Source organism: Bubalus bubalis, chromosome 6 (assembly GCF_019923935.1).
Source record: "Bubalus bubalis isolate 160015118507 breed Murrah chromosome 6, NDDB_SH_1, whole genome shotgun sequence".
Lineage (NCBI taxonomy): Eukaryota > Metazoa > Chordata > Mammalia > Artiodactyla > Bovidae > Bubalus > Bubalus bubalis.
In genome coordinates, this window is record NC_059162.1 from 94,159,484 (window position 1) to 94,175,542 (window position 16,059).

A 16,059-nucleotide genomic window follows, 5' to 3' on the forward strand; every position below is an offset into this window, starting at 1 on the left:
GGTTTATTTTTTAAACGGGTAATTAAATTAAGACCTAAAGTAGTTTAGATAACACAGCAAGATAACACAGGCTTTGAGAGGGAAAACTGACTTGAATACCCAAGTTTCCATAGTTTCTGTAGTTCAAAATTCCAAGCTTGTAAACTTATAGTAAGCAGTAACTCTGAAGAATTTATGCCTCATTTTGTGTTTCTTCAGAGCTTTTGTGTTACTGTGTTCAGTGCTTGAAACTGTATTATTGTGTTGAGAGGTAGAATATACATATACTTAGATGTATCCCTTGCCTCAGAACAAATTATGTTCTGAAGGTTTGTTTTTCAAGTCAGTGGTTTGGAACTTGGAATGCTTTTCCCTCACAAAAGAATAATCTTGTAGATGATAATTGACTTTACATATTACCTGAAAAGCCTGTTGCATATATTCAAATCAAATTGCCTTTTATTAGAAATTGGATGTAGAGTTCCAGCTCAGAAAGCTACTATTTTTTGGTCCACTTCAAATTCATAAAAATAATACACATATTTAAAAGATACTTTATTGTTATGTTTTTTGTTACAGAGAATACAAAAAATTTAATTAAGCAAATAAGTTTCTCTTCTCACTCTTAGCAGTTTGCATTTTAGTAAACTAAATGAAATCAGATTGTTTTTTTCTTGTATCAGGTGAGTAAGCTAGACTTTTTCCAGTTCTTCATTCCAAGACAATTTGTTTTAAATTTATGAAAGAGAAATTAGTTTTAAAAATGTTAGAATAATTTGTAATAACAACTGATTGGTTATTATTATCTTGCCTAATGTAAATTTCCATTGATACTAACAAGGAAAGATAATGAAAGCCATGCCAATGTTATGGGGTTGTTTTGTTTGTTTTGATAAGAAATGAATATTAGCTTCTTAAGTGTCAAGTGACAGATTGAAATGTGTTTCACTGTGAAACTTTACTAATAAAATCATAAGTATATTGAATAGAGGGGCTTCCCTGGTGGCTCAGGTGGTAAAGAATCTGCTTGCAATGCGCGAGACCTGGGTTCGATCCCTGGGGTGGGAAGACCCCTGGAGGAGGGCATGGCCTCCCACTCCAGTATTCTTGCCTGGAGAATCCCCATGGACAGAGGAGCCTGGTGGGCTACTGTCCATGAGGTCACAAAGAGTCAGATAAGAGTGAGCAACTAAGCACAGCACATATAGAATAGAGGGAGTCACTAGGTCTTGTTGGTCAATCCCTGATAAGAATTTTAAATTTAAAAAATCTTTTAAATATTATTCATTAAGAACTTTGTTTCCTTAATTAGCCAGGTTAAAAAGTCTTCTGGGTAATTAATACTGATTTCATATTGACCGTGTTTAGGAGAAATATTAGTTAACAGTATATTCAACTGTGTGCAAAGCCTTTAGAAGGAAGAATCCAAGTTTTTTAAATACCACAGTGCTTATTAATACCATACTTTATTCCTAAGAATCACTCAATGTGTATTTGTTGTATCAAAAAAATATCTCTAGTATAAATTTTCTCTCTGAAATGGCTTTCTATTAAGATGAGAACTAAAGTTGAATGGGACTGATAGAGACAGTAAATATTGGGAGGGGAGGTCCCTTCAATTCATTGTTTTCTGTCTCCCGTGAGTTTTAAAAGTATTTGAGTTATTGGGGCTGAAGTTAAGAATAGTTTGTGTAGTTCAGGATTTTGTGGCTTTCTTGCCATCTATTCACTTATGCCTAGGATGATTCTCAACCAGGGGCGCATAGAATAGATTATAAATACCTATCAGTTTAGGTATCCCTAAAGATACTGCTTATAAAGGCTTTTGCCAATTAAATTTTAATGTATTTGTTTTATTTTCAGTGGGTTACCCAAACCAAACTTTGGCCATTTAACGGATCCATTTGACACACCAGCATTTAACAAACTTTATAGAGGTTCGTGAACCAAAGGTTTAAAACTATTTGAAATAACTTTAGCACATTCTCTAAAACTTAATTGGGGCTGCCAATTTTCTTTGAAAATGAGAATACAACAGAAAGTACAGCTAGATTGGAAAGGAAGTAGACAGACAATGGAAATCCAACTAGTGACAGATAGCAGTCCACTAACTAGTAGCAGATTCATGGGTCTGGTACCTTGATGCTGCTTGACTCTGTTTCGTGCTTTCTTCCTATTTTTCTCTCGTTTCCTTTTGTTCTTGGTGTTTTTTTGTTTCTTTCCTATTTTGTTTTATCTATATTCTGCTCTTTTTTGCCTTTTAAAGACAAAAATAGGGATGGGAAAACACTTTGGAAATAACTTCCATTTATCTTCACTATAAAACTAATTTTTATTAAATGAGACAAATTTAGTGTTTAAAAAAAATGGGTGGGGGGAGTCACCGGTAAATCTTACCATCCAGAGAAGTGGTTTTGGGAAATTTTCTTTTGAGTCTGTATGTATATTTTTATAACATAGTTGAGATTATAAAGTATATGCACTCTGTCTCTTGCTTTTTTCATTTAATATTATGTTTGTAATAACCGCCCAATGAGCCATTACCTGGTTATGCTATAGTTTACTTAACAATTTGCCTATAGTAAATATTGCAAAAGCATTCCTAATTCACCATTTCTCTTTTTTACTTTTTTTATCATGGCAAATATTTTTGTTTCTCCTAATTGGCTAATTATTCCCTTCTCCTTCTCCTTTACCCCAGTTGCCAGTCTCTTTCTTCTTTGTTTTCTCTGACCAGTGACTTTTGTCACACTGTTTATGCTGCTGCCTCCATTCGAACTAAGCTGACTCTTCCCAGAGACAACTTATTTTTGGTTGTATTTTTTTCTGACTGTAGATTTTCTCTTCAAAGAATCGTAGAATAGTAGCACTGGGAAGAATCTTAGAGATATTTTAATTTACCCCAACTCATCATACCATAACCGATTCAGAAGGAGTTAAATGCAGTTTATTTTCTCCAAGTCCTATAAACTCACATAGCAAGATAGTAGTAGGGCTAGATTTCAGCCATGGGTCTCCTTATTCCTAGTCATGTACCTGTTCTTGCAAAAAGGGATCCACCCTTAGGGGTGTTCATGTTTTTATAGTTCTTTTATCCATGCCTTCTCTATCTGTGAAACCAAATTAAAAAGAAATTTACAAAATTGCACTATTCAAAGTGGAAAATTGGCAACTTGAAATAATAATTATATTGTGTTTAACTTTCCCCTGCTTATTAGAGGATGAAATATATACAATTTATTAAAAATTTCATGTAACATAGTATATATAAGTTGTGGAGAAACACTTATGTCTGCTCTTCTGAAAAATATTTTTGTTCAGTTGTTCCAATTAGAAAAATCCATGCTCTGACCATCACATGGGCACTTCCCCCTCAACAGCAGCATTACAGGTAAGAGTTCAAAGGCAAATTTACTCCATTAGATACTGACTGAGAATCATATTTTAAAAGCATACTGAGTGGTTTAAATTTGGGCACTCCAGATTTATAAATGCAAGTACGATGATAAACTGGGACACCACTACTTCAAGATTTTTGCCTTTGGTATATGTTTTAATATCTTCCTGGATATAAAAGCTAGAGTTTTCTTAGGATTAGTTGCTTTTCCTGAGTGTTTGAAATTAAGTATCTCAGTGTGAATGCTAACTTTTATAATGATTTGTTTAGTACTTTGAGTATAAATATGTATTAGCTTATGATTTATTTGTTAGTGGTGATCATTTAGTTTGATCTTGTGAAAAATAAAATTAAGTAATTTTGAGCCTGGCATACAACTACAGCATAAATCTCAAGAACTTACTTGAGTTGGGAATGAGTTAGGTCAGATTTTTGGAAGTTAGGAAAACATTTCAGTTTATTCTTATAATTATCTTACAGGAGCCATAGAGTTGAGCTAAGAAGTTCTTTAAAGGTTAGGATCATTAAGTGGGTACAAAGGCTTCTTTCATTAGAAATAAATGCTAATGAACTGATAAAAAGTTAACTGAAGTTTCTAAAACTATTACCAACAAAACAAACCCAAGAAGACACACAAGCAGAAGGAAAGAAAAGTAATGTGTATTGCTTAAGGTCAGTTCAGTAAAAATGCTTTTAACAATCTAGTTCCTTGAAGTTAACAAACAAGATCAGTATGCCTCCATTTAGAAAGTAGAGAACATGTATATTGTCTATTTGTTTTTTTTTAGTGTAGGGATAATATAGGAAGTAGTAATATTCATTGATTGTGTGTTAGAGTGTCTCAAAAATGTTAAAATGGTCATATGCATATTTAAAAGTTTATTCCATTTGTTTTAAATTTTGATTAGAAAAATAGTATGCTTACATAATATTAAGGACAAAGAATATTAAGTAAAAAGTAAAACTCTGCATCTCCTCTGTCCTCATAAGTATGCCTAACATTAAAATAATAAATATAAAACATATCTTTTTATGGGATTGGAATTATACTATATATACCATTCTTCCTCTTTTTTGCATTTTCTTATTCTGTGTTCTTAATTAGCAAAGCCTTATTCATCCTCTGCCTGATTACTAAAGTAATTCATTGTAGAAATCTTGAGAACTACTAAAAAGTAGAAAAAAGTCATCCATGATTCTGTTTTCCAAAGACTGTATCATTTCTATATGTTTTGATCCAGTTGTTTTAATGGACTGTGTATTTGTTTTAACCTAATGTTTATTCCAGATATATGAACTTTGAGTAAATTAGCTTTTGTGGGGAACAATTTATTTTTACAAAGAAGCAAGTGTTTTTGTCTTGCTGCTATCAAATTAATTATAATTTCATATTTAATGGAATTTATGTGAAAATAAGTTTATAACCACATTCTCAAATATCAGTCTCAGAAGATTTTATAAAGTAAAATTAAGGTATTTATACCTTAATATTTTAAAATTTCTGATCTTAACTTTTTTTTTTAAGGGTGAAACCACTTCATTATATCTCTTGGCTGGTTGGACATGAAGGCAAAGGCAGCATTCTTTCTTACCTTAGAAAAAAGCAAGTATTTAATAAATATTTTCAGTGTAGCAATCTCTGAAAAATAGTAGACAGCAGTTTTATAGAACCATGAGTCCTGAATTACATAAAAGGTTAGCTCTAATCAAGAATTTGTATTTGAACAATAATAAAGTCAATTTTAAATGCTGTGGATCTCCAGCCTTTCTCACTCCAGAAGGTGGACTTTAATGAAAACTTCATTGGGTGGATAAATTATAGAAATTATGTGGGACTGTGAACAGCCGTGTGTTTTAGAAAATAGCCAGAATGTCTCCTAAAGCATTTAAGCACATGTTTAAGTTGCCTAGTCAAATAATAGAAATATAACTTTAGAATCAGGACCAAAACACATTAAAGTAATTCCTTGCTTGACTTTTCCATACACTATTCAAGAATGGAAGGTGGATTTAAAGAAATTTAAAGACTTTAAAACATTGATGTGTACTAAATTATTTAAAGAAAGCTGAGGGGGCAGGGTTACTAGAAAAAGTGAATGAAATTAAATATATTCTTTATATAATAAATGTTATATGATTTTAGATTTATATAACCTTTTAATCTTGCTGTACTTTGTTAGAATTTCAAATTTTTCATTCTGCCTTCCTCTTTTCTTATTTTAGACTTTCAGGATTATTCTAGTTAGAAAAAATACAGTCTTACTGATTCTTTCCTGCATAACCTGTGCAGTCAGGTTAGCTGATGGTCTCAAAGAGCTTACTTAACATTCTAAATAGGGATGTATCTGAAGTGTTGTTTAAGGCTTCTTCTGGGAGATCATTCAAAATGAGATGTGAGAAATGCCTCCCAGGGGAATTCCCTGGTGGTCCAGTGGTTAGGACCCCATGCTTTAACTGCCAAGGGCCCTGATTCAGTCCCTGGTTGGGGAACCAAGATCCTGCAAGCTGAGCAGTATGGCCAAAAAAGAGAGAGAGAAAGAGAAATGCTTTCCAGAAAACATGCTTCTAATATTTTGTGCTGCTCTCTTCAACAAAAAATTACTGCAGCTTCATGAAACTGTTAATGTTTTACTATGTTGTAATATTAGGGTTTCCACTGAAGGAGTAAATATAGCTATTATTTCCTTCTGGTCATTTCTGTATGCACTACACTTCCTTGGGAAGCTTTGTACTTTGTAAAAAAATTGTACTTTTAAATTTACTGTTGGAAAGTACTTACTGCTTCAAAGTCTGGCCTTCCCAAATTTTACGTAGAAAGCCTACCTATTTTGTTAATTTGAAGCATTTGTGGACTGTCAATCCCAAGATACTGATTGGAATAATTTTTTCTCACTGTAGGTGCTGGGCTCTTGCACTCTTTGGTGGAAATGGTGAGACAGGATTCGAGCAAAATTCTACTTACTCAGTGTTCAGCATTTCTATTACTTTGACTGATGAGGGTTATGAACATTTCTATGAGGTAAATAATTAAAATGGAGGGGTTTTTAAGTTATATAGATATCACTTTATGCAACAGTATAATTAGATGCTTTGTTTTTAGGTTGCTCATACTGTCTTCCAGTATTTAAAAATGCTGCAAAAGCTTGGCCCAGAGAAAAGGTAATATTTATATATATATACTTATTAGAATTAGGCCAGGGGTCAATCCCACTATGTTTTAGCCTTCAGGCTGCCAATAGACATGGATTAGGCCTACCTTGATGGTGTTCCAGGCATTTCTTGCTTAAACTCCACTTACTAGGGACTCCCCTGGTGGCTCAGATGGCAAAGAATCTGCCTGCAGTACAGGAGACCCAGGTTCCATCCCAGGTCAGGAAGATCCCCTGGAGAAGGGAATGGCAGCCCACTCCTGTATTCTTGCCTAGAGAACCCTATGGACAGAGGAGCCAGGTAGCCTACAGTCCATGGGGTCGCAAAGAGTCAGACATGACTGAGTGACTAATACTTTTCACTTTCAAATTTCTGTTATTGATTCCATACCCTTATTATTCTACATGTGAATGTATGTTAAATATACAGGTTATGTGGGCATTCTGTTTATTTTTATACTTCTCTTTTCTTGCTGTTGATTCCAATGAGAAATTTAAATATGTCTTCTAATTATAATTTTGTTCTTTCACAGAATTTTTGAAGAGATTCAGAAAATTGAAGATAATGAATTTCATTACCAAGAACAGGTACTAGAAGTCAAATTCTTTTTAAATATTATCTGTGACCAAGTTGAAACTGGTGTGGACATTGTTCCTCTTTTTGGAAGTGTCCCTGGAGTTTTAATTCTGCCACTCTCTGTCATGTGAGTTTCAAGATGGCCTTGAGGCTATCTGAAAATTAACTCTTGTGTTTTTGAGCATTTATATTGAGTAACAGAGAGACAGTTAGGCAGATTGACACAGGTCATTTGTTGTGTGGCAGTTGTTCACTTGTGTAGTCATTTCATCTGTGGATCTTTTTGATCCCTTTGATAAACATTCATGGAGAGCTTATATTTTGGGAATTCAAATATTGTGAATATATTTTATAGGGTAATGTGAAGTGATTACTATTTGTAGTGTTAGAAATAGTATGTTTTGTGCTTTCAGGGTAAGGAAAGCATTTGTCTTGATTGGAATAGGACAAGGAAGGCTTTATGGGTATAATAAATTTGAATTGAATTCAGTATTAAAAAATAGTTAAAGTTTAGACACATTCTAAGTATTAGGAAGCACATAAGTAAGGAACTCTGGAGTACTGTGAAAAAGGAAATGGTATTTTCATGTCTATAGCATAGGGTATATGAAAGGATGAAAGGTAATAAGTTTAAAGCAGGGTTTTTAAAAAACCCATTTTGTATCTTGGATCCCTTTGGAATCTCTTGAATCCTTTGGACCCCTCCTCAGAACAATCTCTTATCTCTTCATTTTTTTAATGAGATAATATTTAATGAAATATCACCCAAGTAGTACAATGATCACTGGTATATCCCTCATCCTAGGTTTACTGGTTCTTAATATGTTGCCATGTTTTCTTTCTCTTTTCTCTTTCATGCCTCTTATTTATGTGTGTGTGTATGTATTTTTTGGAGGTTTCATAATTACAGACATCATGATACCTCTTACCATGCATCTGCTACTTACAAACGTCTTCTTATATAACCTCACTAAAATTGTCATGCTCAGAAAATTTAACATTGAAACAATACTGTTAAATATTATACAGACCATAGAATTTAAGTATAGTTGATCTATAGTATTATATGGTAGTTTCAGATGTGCAGCAAAGTGATTCAGTGATATATGTGTATCTATATATTGTATATATCAGATTATTTTCCATTGTAGATTATAAAATATTGAATATAGTTCATTGTGCTATACAGTGAGTCCTTGCTGCTTATCTCTTTTATGTATAGTAATTTGTATCTGTATCTATACTCCTAATTTATCCCACCCCCCACCCCCGCCCATCTCTTTCGCCTTTGGTAACTATAAGTTTGTTTTCTATGTTTTCGAGTCTGTTTTTGTTTTGTATATAGATTCACTTGTGTTTAGATTGCACATATAAATGATATACAATATTTGTTCTTCTCTATCTGACTTACTTCACTTAGTATGATACCTTTAGGTCAGTCCACATCGTTGTAGATGGCAGTATTTCATTCTTTTTAATGGCTGTAATATTCCAGTATATGTGTGTGTGTATCACATCTTAAACCAGTCATCTGTTAATGGGCACTTCGGTTGTTTCTGTCTTGGCTATTATAAATGATGTTACTATGAACATTGGGGTGCATTCATCTTTTAAATTGGGGTATTCATCTTTTCCAGATAAATGGCTCAGGAGAGGGATTGCTGTATTATATGGTAGCTCAATTTTTAGGTTTTAAAGGAACCTCCATCAGTTTCTATAATGGTTGCCCCTCTTTACATTCCCAGCAGTAGGGTAGAAGGGTTCCTTTTTATAGAATACTGTTTTTAAATGCATAAGATAAAATGCAGTAGGTTGCAAAGGAATATGGAAATAAAGTACTCAAAATAGTAAGAATTAGTAATATGGGTCTCTATTGATATATTATTAAATAACAAGATCTAATGGCAGATCTAATAATTATTACAACTTTAAGTAGCAGTGAGTGTGCAATTTTGAACTGTATTGTTATTTCTATCGATTGTAGTCATAGATGCTGATAATATTACTATGATTTTTTGCCTATATACTCATAAATGAGTAAAAATGCTAAGTTATAGTTTAATGAAAATATGTAATTTCTTCCCAGTCAACTTCATGCTTCCCACCCTCCCTGATTTTGTCCACTGATATCTTGTGGAAGGTATCTGTGGACCCTTGATTAAGAGCCCTAATTTAGAACCAGTTCATAGAACATCTTGAAATCTGCCTTTTTGGATCATCATTAGAAACAATTCCCTGTGTATCTATTACAAGTCAAAAAGACTTAAGTACATGAGGACAAGGTTGTAAAAGCTATAAGCTTCCAGTTGCTGTTGATTCCTGTGCAGTCTGCTCTATATGATTGAAGTCATTTAAAATAGAAATCTTATTCTATGAAAACAGAGAGCTGTTGTGATTTATATTGGCCATTTGATGGTCCTATAGACAATCTCTGAAAAGATTGATACGCCTAGAACCCACAAGTCCTTCCATCAACCTTAGCAGTTGATGGAAAAAAACCTGATTTTTTTTGGTGTTCTTGTCAGCTGTTGTGGCAGCATGTGGGCTAGAACTGTATTAGGGAGAGTGGGAGTAAGAATTGTGGGCCTGCCATAAGTAATACCCTTATTTCTTTTTTAGGTATTGGATTTTTAGCATTAGTTGAGTAACATTTTCTTTCTGCTGCTGTAGTTCCTTCTTAGCAAGACATTTCAAGATACCTTTTCTGTAGCTCCCATTTTGTAGCTCATTTATTTTTACCTTTAGTGCAGTGCTACTGAATGCTTGTCTTAATTTTAAAACATGAATCCAAAAGATTTTAGATCAAAACCTAATCAGAACAAAGAACAAATGGGAATGGTTCATATCTCTGAACTGCTAAATTTTAACTCAAGTAGCTCAGCTTATTTCAGCTTTTATATATTTCTGTTTTACTAGCAAAGTTGACCTATCTTCTCTTTAGACATTTTTCTTGTTTTCACTAGTAAAGACAAATAGAAATGCTCTTTCAGACTGTTTAAACCAGTCTTTTATAACTGAGAAATTTAAAAATAATTTTTATTTCACATGGGAACTTGGACTCACCATATATAAATATATATAATGTGTAATACAGTTAGGAGTGTAAAATGGTGCAGTAGCTTTAGAAAACAATGACCTTAAAAAGTTTTGCATAGAGATACCTTACAAGCCAGCAGTTACTGGCTTACAGGTATATACCCAAGAGAATTGAAAATGTATGTCCACATAAATACATGTACACTTGTGTTCACAGCAGCATTATTGATTATAACCAAAATGTAGAAACCAAATGTCCTTCACTGAATGAATGGCTAAACAAAATGTAGAATTTTCATACTGTGGAATATTATTCAGCATAAAAAGGAATTAAGTACTAATTCATTCTACAACATGCATGAACTTTGAAAACATTATGCTAGGTGAAGGAAGCCAGACACCACAGGTCACGTGTTATATGATTCACTTTATATGAAAAAACCAGAAAAGGTAAATTGTAGAGCCAGAATACAGACTGATGGTTTTCAGTAGCTAGGGGTTGTGAGTAACTGGGAGCAACTGCTTAGTGGGTATGGAAGTTTCTGTTTGGACTGATGAAAATATTCTGAATCTAGAACTATCAACAGATATAAATGATGATTATACAACTTTATGAATATACCAAAACCCACTGAGTTATATACTTTATTTTTAATTGTATACCTTAAAAGTAAATTTTATGGTATGTGAATTTTATCTTAAAAAAAAAATAAAGGATAGCATTCAAGTGTTTTCTTCTAGTACTTTCTGCACCGCCTTGGCACTAAAGATCTACTTTTAACCAGGGTCCTGTTTTTGTATAGGAAATATTTGAGTCACTCAATTTAGTAACATTCTGATTGTTAACTTATAAAGTTAACTTATAAATAAGTGGCTGGTGAAAGTAACTGGTTAAAAAATTTAGAACACAATAGAGGGAATCATTTTATTTCTTTTTCTTCTCTGATTGCTATAGCTAGGACTTCCAAGACTATGTTTAATAATGGTGATGAAAGTGGATACCCTTGTCTTGTTCCTAATCTTAGGGGGAATGCTTTCAGTTTTTCACCATTGAGAATAATGTTTGCTGTATGGCTTATCACATATGGCCATTACTTTGTTGAGGTAGGTTCTTTCTATGCCCATTTTTAGAAGAGTTTTAATCATAAATGGGTGCTGAATTTTGTCAAATGCTTTTTCTGCATCTGTTGAGATTATTATATGGTTTTTATCTTTTGATTTGTTAATATGGTGTATCACATAGATTTGCATATATTGAAGAATCCTTGCATCCCTGGAATAAACCCAGCTTGATCATGCTGTATGATCTTTTTGATGTGTTGCTGAATCTTATTTGCTAAAATTTTGTTGAGAATTTTTACATCTATGTTCATCAGTGATATTGCCCTGTAGTTTTCTCTTTTTGTGTTGTCTTTGTCTGGTTTTGGTTCGGTGATGGTGGCTTCATAGAATGAGTTTGGAAGTGTTCCTTCCTCTCCAATTTTTTGAAAGAGTTTTAGAAGGATAGGTCTTAGGTCTCTCTAAATGCTTGATAGAATTCTCCTGTGAAGCCATCTGGTCCTGGGCTTTTGTTTTTTGGGAGATTTTTGATCACAGCTTCAATTTCAGTGCCTGTAATTGTGTTGTTCATAATTTCTATTTCTTCCTGTTTCAGTCTTGGAAGAAGACTGTCCATTTCTTCCAGGTTATCCATTTTCTTGCCATATAGTTGTTTATAATACTCTCTTATAATCCTTTGTATTTCTGCATTGTCTGTTTTAACCTCTTCTTTTTCATTTCTAATTTTGTTGATCTGATTCTTCTCTCTTTTTCTTGATGAGTCTTGCTAAAGGAGTGTCAATTTTGTTTATCGTCTCAAAGAACCAGCTTTTAGTTTTATTAATTTTTACTATTGTTTCTTTCATTTCTTTTTCATTTATTTCTGCTCAGATCTTTATGATTCCTTTCCTTCTACTAATTTTGGGGTTTTTTTTTTTGTTCTTTTCAAGTTGTTTTAGGTATAAAGTTAGATTGTCTACTTGATGTTTTTCTTGGTTCTTGAGGTAGGATTGTACTGCTATAAACTTCCCCCTTAGAACTGCTTTTGCTGTATCCCATAGGTTTTGAGTTGTGTTTTTATTGTCAATTGTTTCTAGAAATTTTTTGATTTCCCTTTTGATTTTTTAAATAATCTGTTGATTATTTAGTCTCTTTAGGTTACTAATCCTGTTGTTTAATCTCCATGTGTTTGTGTTTTTTTGTAAGTGATTTCTAGTCTTATAGCGTTGTGGTCGGAGATGATGCTTGATACAATTTCAGTTTTCTTAAATTTACTGAGGTTTGATTTGTGACCCAGGAGAATGTTCCATATGCACTTGAGAAGAAGGTGTATTCTTCTGCATTTGGATGGAGTGTTCTGAAGATATCAATGAGACCCATCTCATCTAATGTATCATTTAAGACTTGTGTTTCCTTATTAATTTTCTGTTTTGATGATCTGTCCATTGGTGTGAGTGGGGTGTTAAAGTCTCCTATTATTGTGTTACTGTCAATTTCTCCTTTTATGTCTGTTAGTGTTTGTCTTATGTATTGAGGTGCTTTTGTGTTGGGTACACAGATATTTACAGCTGTTATGTCTTCCTCTTGGATTGATCCCTTGATCATTATGTAGTGTCCTTCCTTATCTCTTGTAATCTTCTTTATTTTAAGGTCTATTTTGCCTGATATGAGAATTGCTACTCCAGTTTTCTTTTGCTTCCCAATTGCATGGAATACATTTTTCCATCCTCTCACTTTCAGTCTATATGCGTCTTTATGTCTGAAGTGGGTTTCTTGTAGACAGCATATATATAGGTCTTGTTTTTGTATCCTTTCAGCCAGTCTGTGTCTTTTGGTTGGAGCATTTAATCCATTTACATTTAAAGTAATTATTGATAAATGTTCCTATTGCCATTTTTTAAATTTTGGGGGTTTATTTTGTTGATCTTTTTCTTCTCTTGTATTTCTTGACTATGTAAGTCCTTTTAACATTGTTGTAAAGCTGGTTTGGTGGTACTGAATTCTCTTAACTTTTGCTTTTTTGAAAAGCTTTTTATTTCTCCATCAATTTTGAATGAGATCCTTGCTGGGTACAGTAATCTTAGTTTTAGATTTTTCCCTTTCAGTACTTTAAATATATCCTGCCATTCCCTTCTGGCCTGCTGAGTTTCTGCTGAAAGAACCGTTGTTAAACGTATGGGGTTTCCCTTGTATGTTACTTGTTGCTTTTTTCTTGCTGCTTTTAATATTCTTTCTTTGTGTTTTAGTCTTTGTTAGTTTGATTAGTATGTGTCTTGGCATGTTTCTCCTTGGGTTTAATCCCGTATGGGACTCTGCGCCTCTTGGACTTGATTGACTATTTCCTTTTCCATGTTGCAGAAATTTTCAACAATAATCTCTTCAAAAATTTTCTCATACCCTTTCTTTTTCTCTTCTTCTTCTGGGACCTCTATAATTCGAATGTTGGTGCATATGATATTGTCCCAGAGGTCTCTGGGATTGTCCTCAGTTCTTTTCATTCTTTTTACTTTATTCTGCTCTTCAGAAGTTATTTCTACCATTTTATCTTCCAGCTCACTGATTTGTTCTTCTCTTTCAGATATTGTGCTATTGATTCCTTCTAGAATATTTTTAATTTCAATAATTATGTTGTTTGTCTCTGTGTTTATTCTTTAATTCTTCTGGGTCTTTGTTAATTGATTTTTACATTTTCTCCATTCTGTTTTCAAGGTTTTTGATCATCTCTACTGTCATTATTCTGAATTCTTTTTCAGGTAGTTTGCCTATTCCCTCTTGATTTATTTGGACTTCTGTGTTTCTAGTTTGTTCCTTCATTTGTGTAGTATTTCTCTGCCTTTTCATTATTATTATTATTTTTTAACTTATTGTGTTTCAGGTCTCCTTTTCCCAGGCTAAAGGGTTGAATTCTTTCTTCTTTTTGGTTTCTGCCCTCCTAAGGTTGGTCCAGGGATTTGTGTAAGCTTCATATTGGGTGAGAATTGTGCTGAGTTTCCCCCCTCCCCGTCCCACCCCGATGGGCAAGGCTGAGTGAGGTGGTAATCCTGGCTGCTGCTGATTGGGTTTGTATTTTTGTTTTGTTTGTTGTTTAGATGAGGCGTCCTGTACAGGGTGCTACTTGTGGTTGGGTGATGCTGGGTTTTGTATTTAGCTGGTTTCCTTTGTGTGAGTTCTCACTATTTGATATTCCCTAGGGTTAATTCTCTGGTAGCCTAGGGTCTTGGAGTCAGTGCTCTCACTCCAAAGGCTCAGGACTTGATCTCTTCATCTAGAACTGATGAGATGAAAACAACCTCTTTGTTTTTCAGACTCCTGTTGTAGTTATTTCCAAAATCTGATCGACTACATTTTCAGTTTCTCTGTATCCTGCATGCCTCAGGAGCCACAGTTCCTCTGTCAAGGGAGTAATTTTAAACAGTAATAGCACTTGAAGGTGTGGGAGCTAAGTGAAATAGGCAAAGGAGATGAAGACATGCAGACTTTCAGCTATGAAGTACATAAGTCATGGGGATGTAATGTACAGCATAGGGAATATAGTCAGTGACGTTATAGTAACTTTGTAGGGTGACAGATGGTAACTAGACTTACTCTGGTGATCATTTTGTAGTATATGAAAATATGGACTCGCTGTGTCAGACTCCTGAAACTAATATTATATATCAGTTATACTTCAGGGGAAAAAAAGTACCTTAACTTAAACACACACACACACACACACACATGTATTATTAGTACTTTAGTGACTTATCAACATATGATTCAGGAGAGGCAAAAAAGGCTAACAATACTTTTTTCCCCATACTTTTTCCATATTCTATTTTAATGCGATAATGTAGTAGTTAGCATATACCTATGATTTCTGATTTGATACATTCATGTCTCATTTCTCCTCCGTGAATGTAGTAAGCTTTATTTCTCTTTCTGTCTTCTGTTCCATGAGAGAATAACCAGATTGTCTACAAAAGGACTGGGCAGTATAGTATTTTGGGAAAGAGTGTTCCCTGCTGTATTAAGAGGCCTGAGCTCTAGTGTTTATTCTGCCTGTCACTTATTGTGTGTTCTGGAGCAAGTCACCTAATTAATCTGAGTAATTTCCTCATTGTAAAATGTAGGAATAGAGCCACTTGGTATCTAAAGGACATGTCAGTTTTTAAGATTCCATGCATTTGGGTGCTCAGAAAATACTTGAATTGGTTGTTTTCCTCTGCAAAAGTATTTCCATTTCATAGGTTGTAGAACTTTTATTCATTAGTTCAGTTTTATGTATTCATTTTTTTAATTAAAAAAATTTTTTTTTAAATTCTTTTTTGTTGTTGTTGTTGTTGTTGTTCTTTTTTTAAAATTTATTTTAATTGGAGGCTAATTACTTTACAATATTGTGATGGTTTTTGCCATACATTCACGTTAGTCAGCCATGGGTGTACATGTGTTCCCCTTTCCCTCCCACCTTCCTCCCCCATCCCATCCCTCAGGGTCATCCCAGTCCACCAGCCCTGAGCACCCTGTCTCATGCATTGAACCTGGACTGGCGATCTAGTTCACATATAATAATATATATGTTTCAAGCTATTCTCTCAAATCATCCCACCCTCGCCTTCTCCCACAGAGTCCAAAAGTCTGTTCTTTACATCTGTGTCTCTTTTGCTGTCTTGCATATAGGGTCATCATTACCATCTTTCTAAATTCCGTATATATGCATTAGTATACTATACTGGTGCTTTTCTTTCTGACTTACTTCACTCTGTATAATAGGCTCCAGTTTCATCTACCTCATTAGAACTGATTCAAATGCATTCTTTATAATAGCTGAGTAATATTCCATTGATTTAGGTCATACCTGAATGGTCTAGTGGTTTTCCTACTTTCTTCAATTTAAGTCTGAATTT

The 16,059-nt window shown here is 33.7% G+C and overlaps 1 protein-coding gene across 4 annotated transcripts in view; it reads left to right on the top strand.

Annotated features, from left to right (window-relative positions):
- NRDC (nardilysin convertase) overlaps nucleotides 1-16,059 on the top strand; it is a 95,819-nt gene that overhangs the window by 49,682 nt on the left and 30,078 nt on the right. For all 4 annotated transcript variants that reach the window (XM_006043743.4, XM_044945024.2, XM_006043744.4 and 1 more), the window contains 6 exons: nucleotides 1,843-1,916; nucleotides 3,301-3,370; nucleotides 4,902-4,979; nucleotides 6,275-6,395; nucleotides 6,477-6,535; nucleotides 7,059-7,113. In XM_006043743.4, coding sequence (XP_006043805.2) covers nucleotides 1,843-1,916; nucleotides 3,301-3,370; nucleotides 4,902-4,979; nucleotides 6,275-6,395; nucleotides 6,477-6,535; nucleotides 7,059-7,113 — 457 coding nt within the window. The remainder of the gene's footprint in view (nucleotides 1-1,842; nucleotides 1,917-3,300; nucleotides 3,371-4,901; nucleotides 4,980-6,274; nucleotides 6,396-6,476; nucleotides 6,536-7,058; nucleotides 7,114-16,059) is intronic.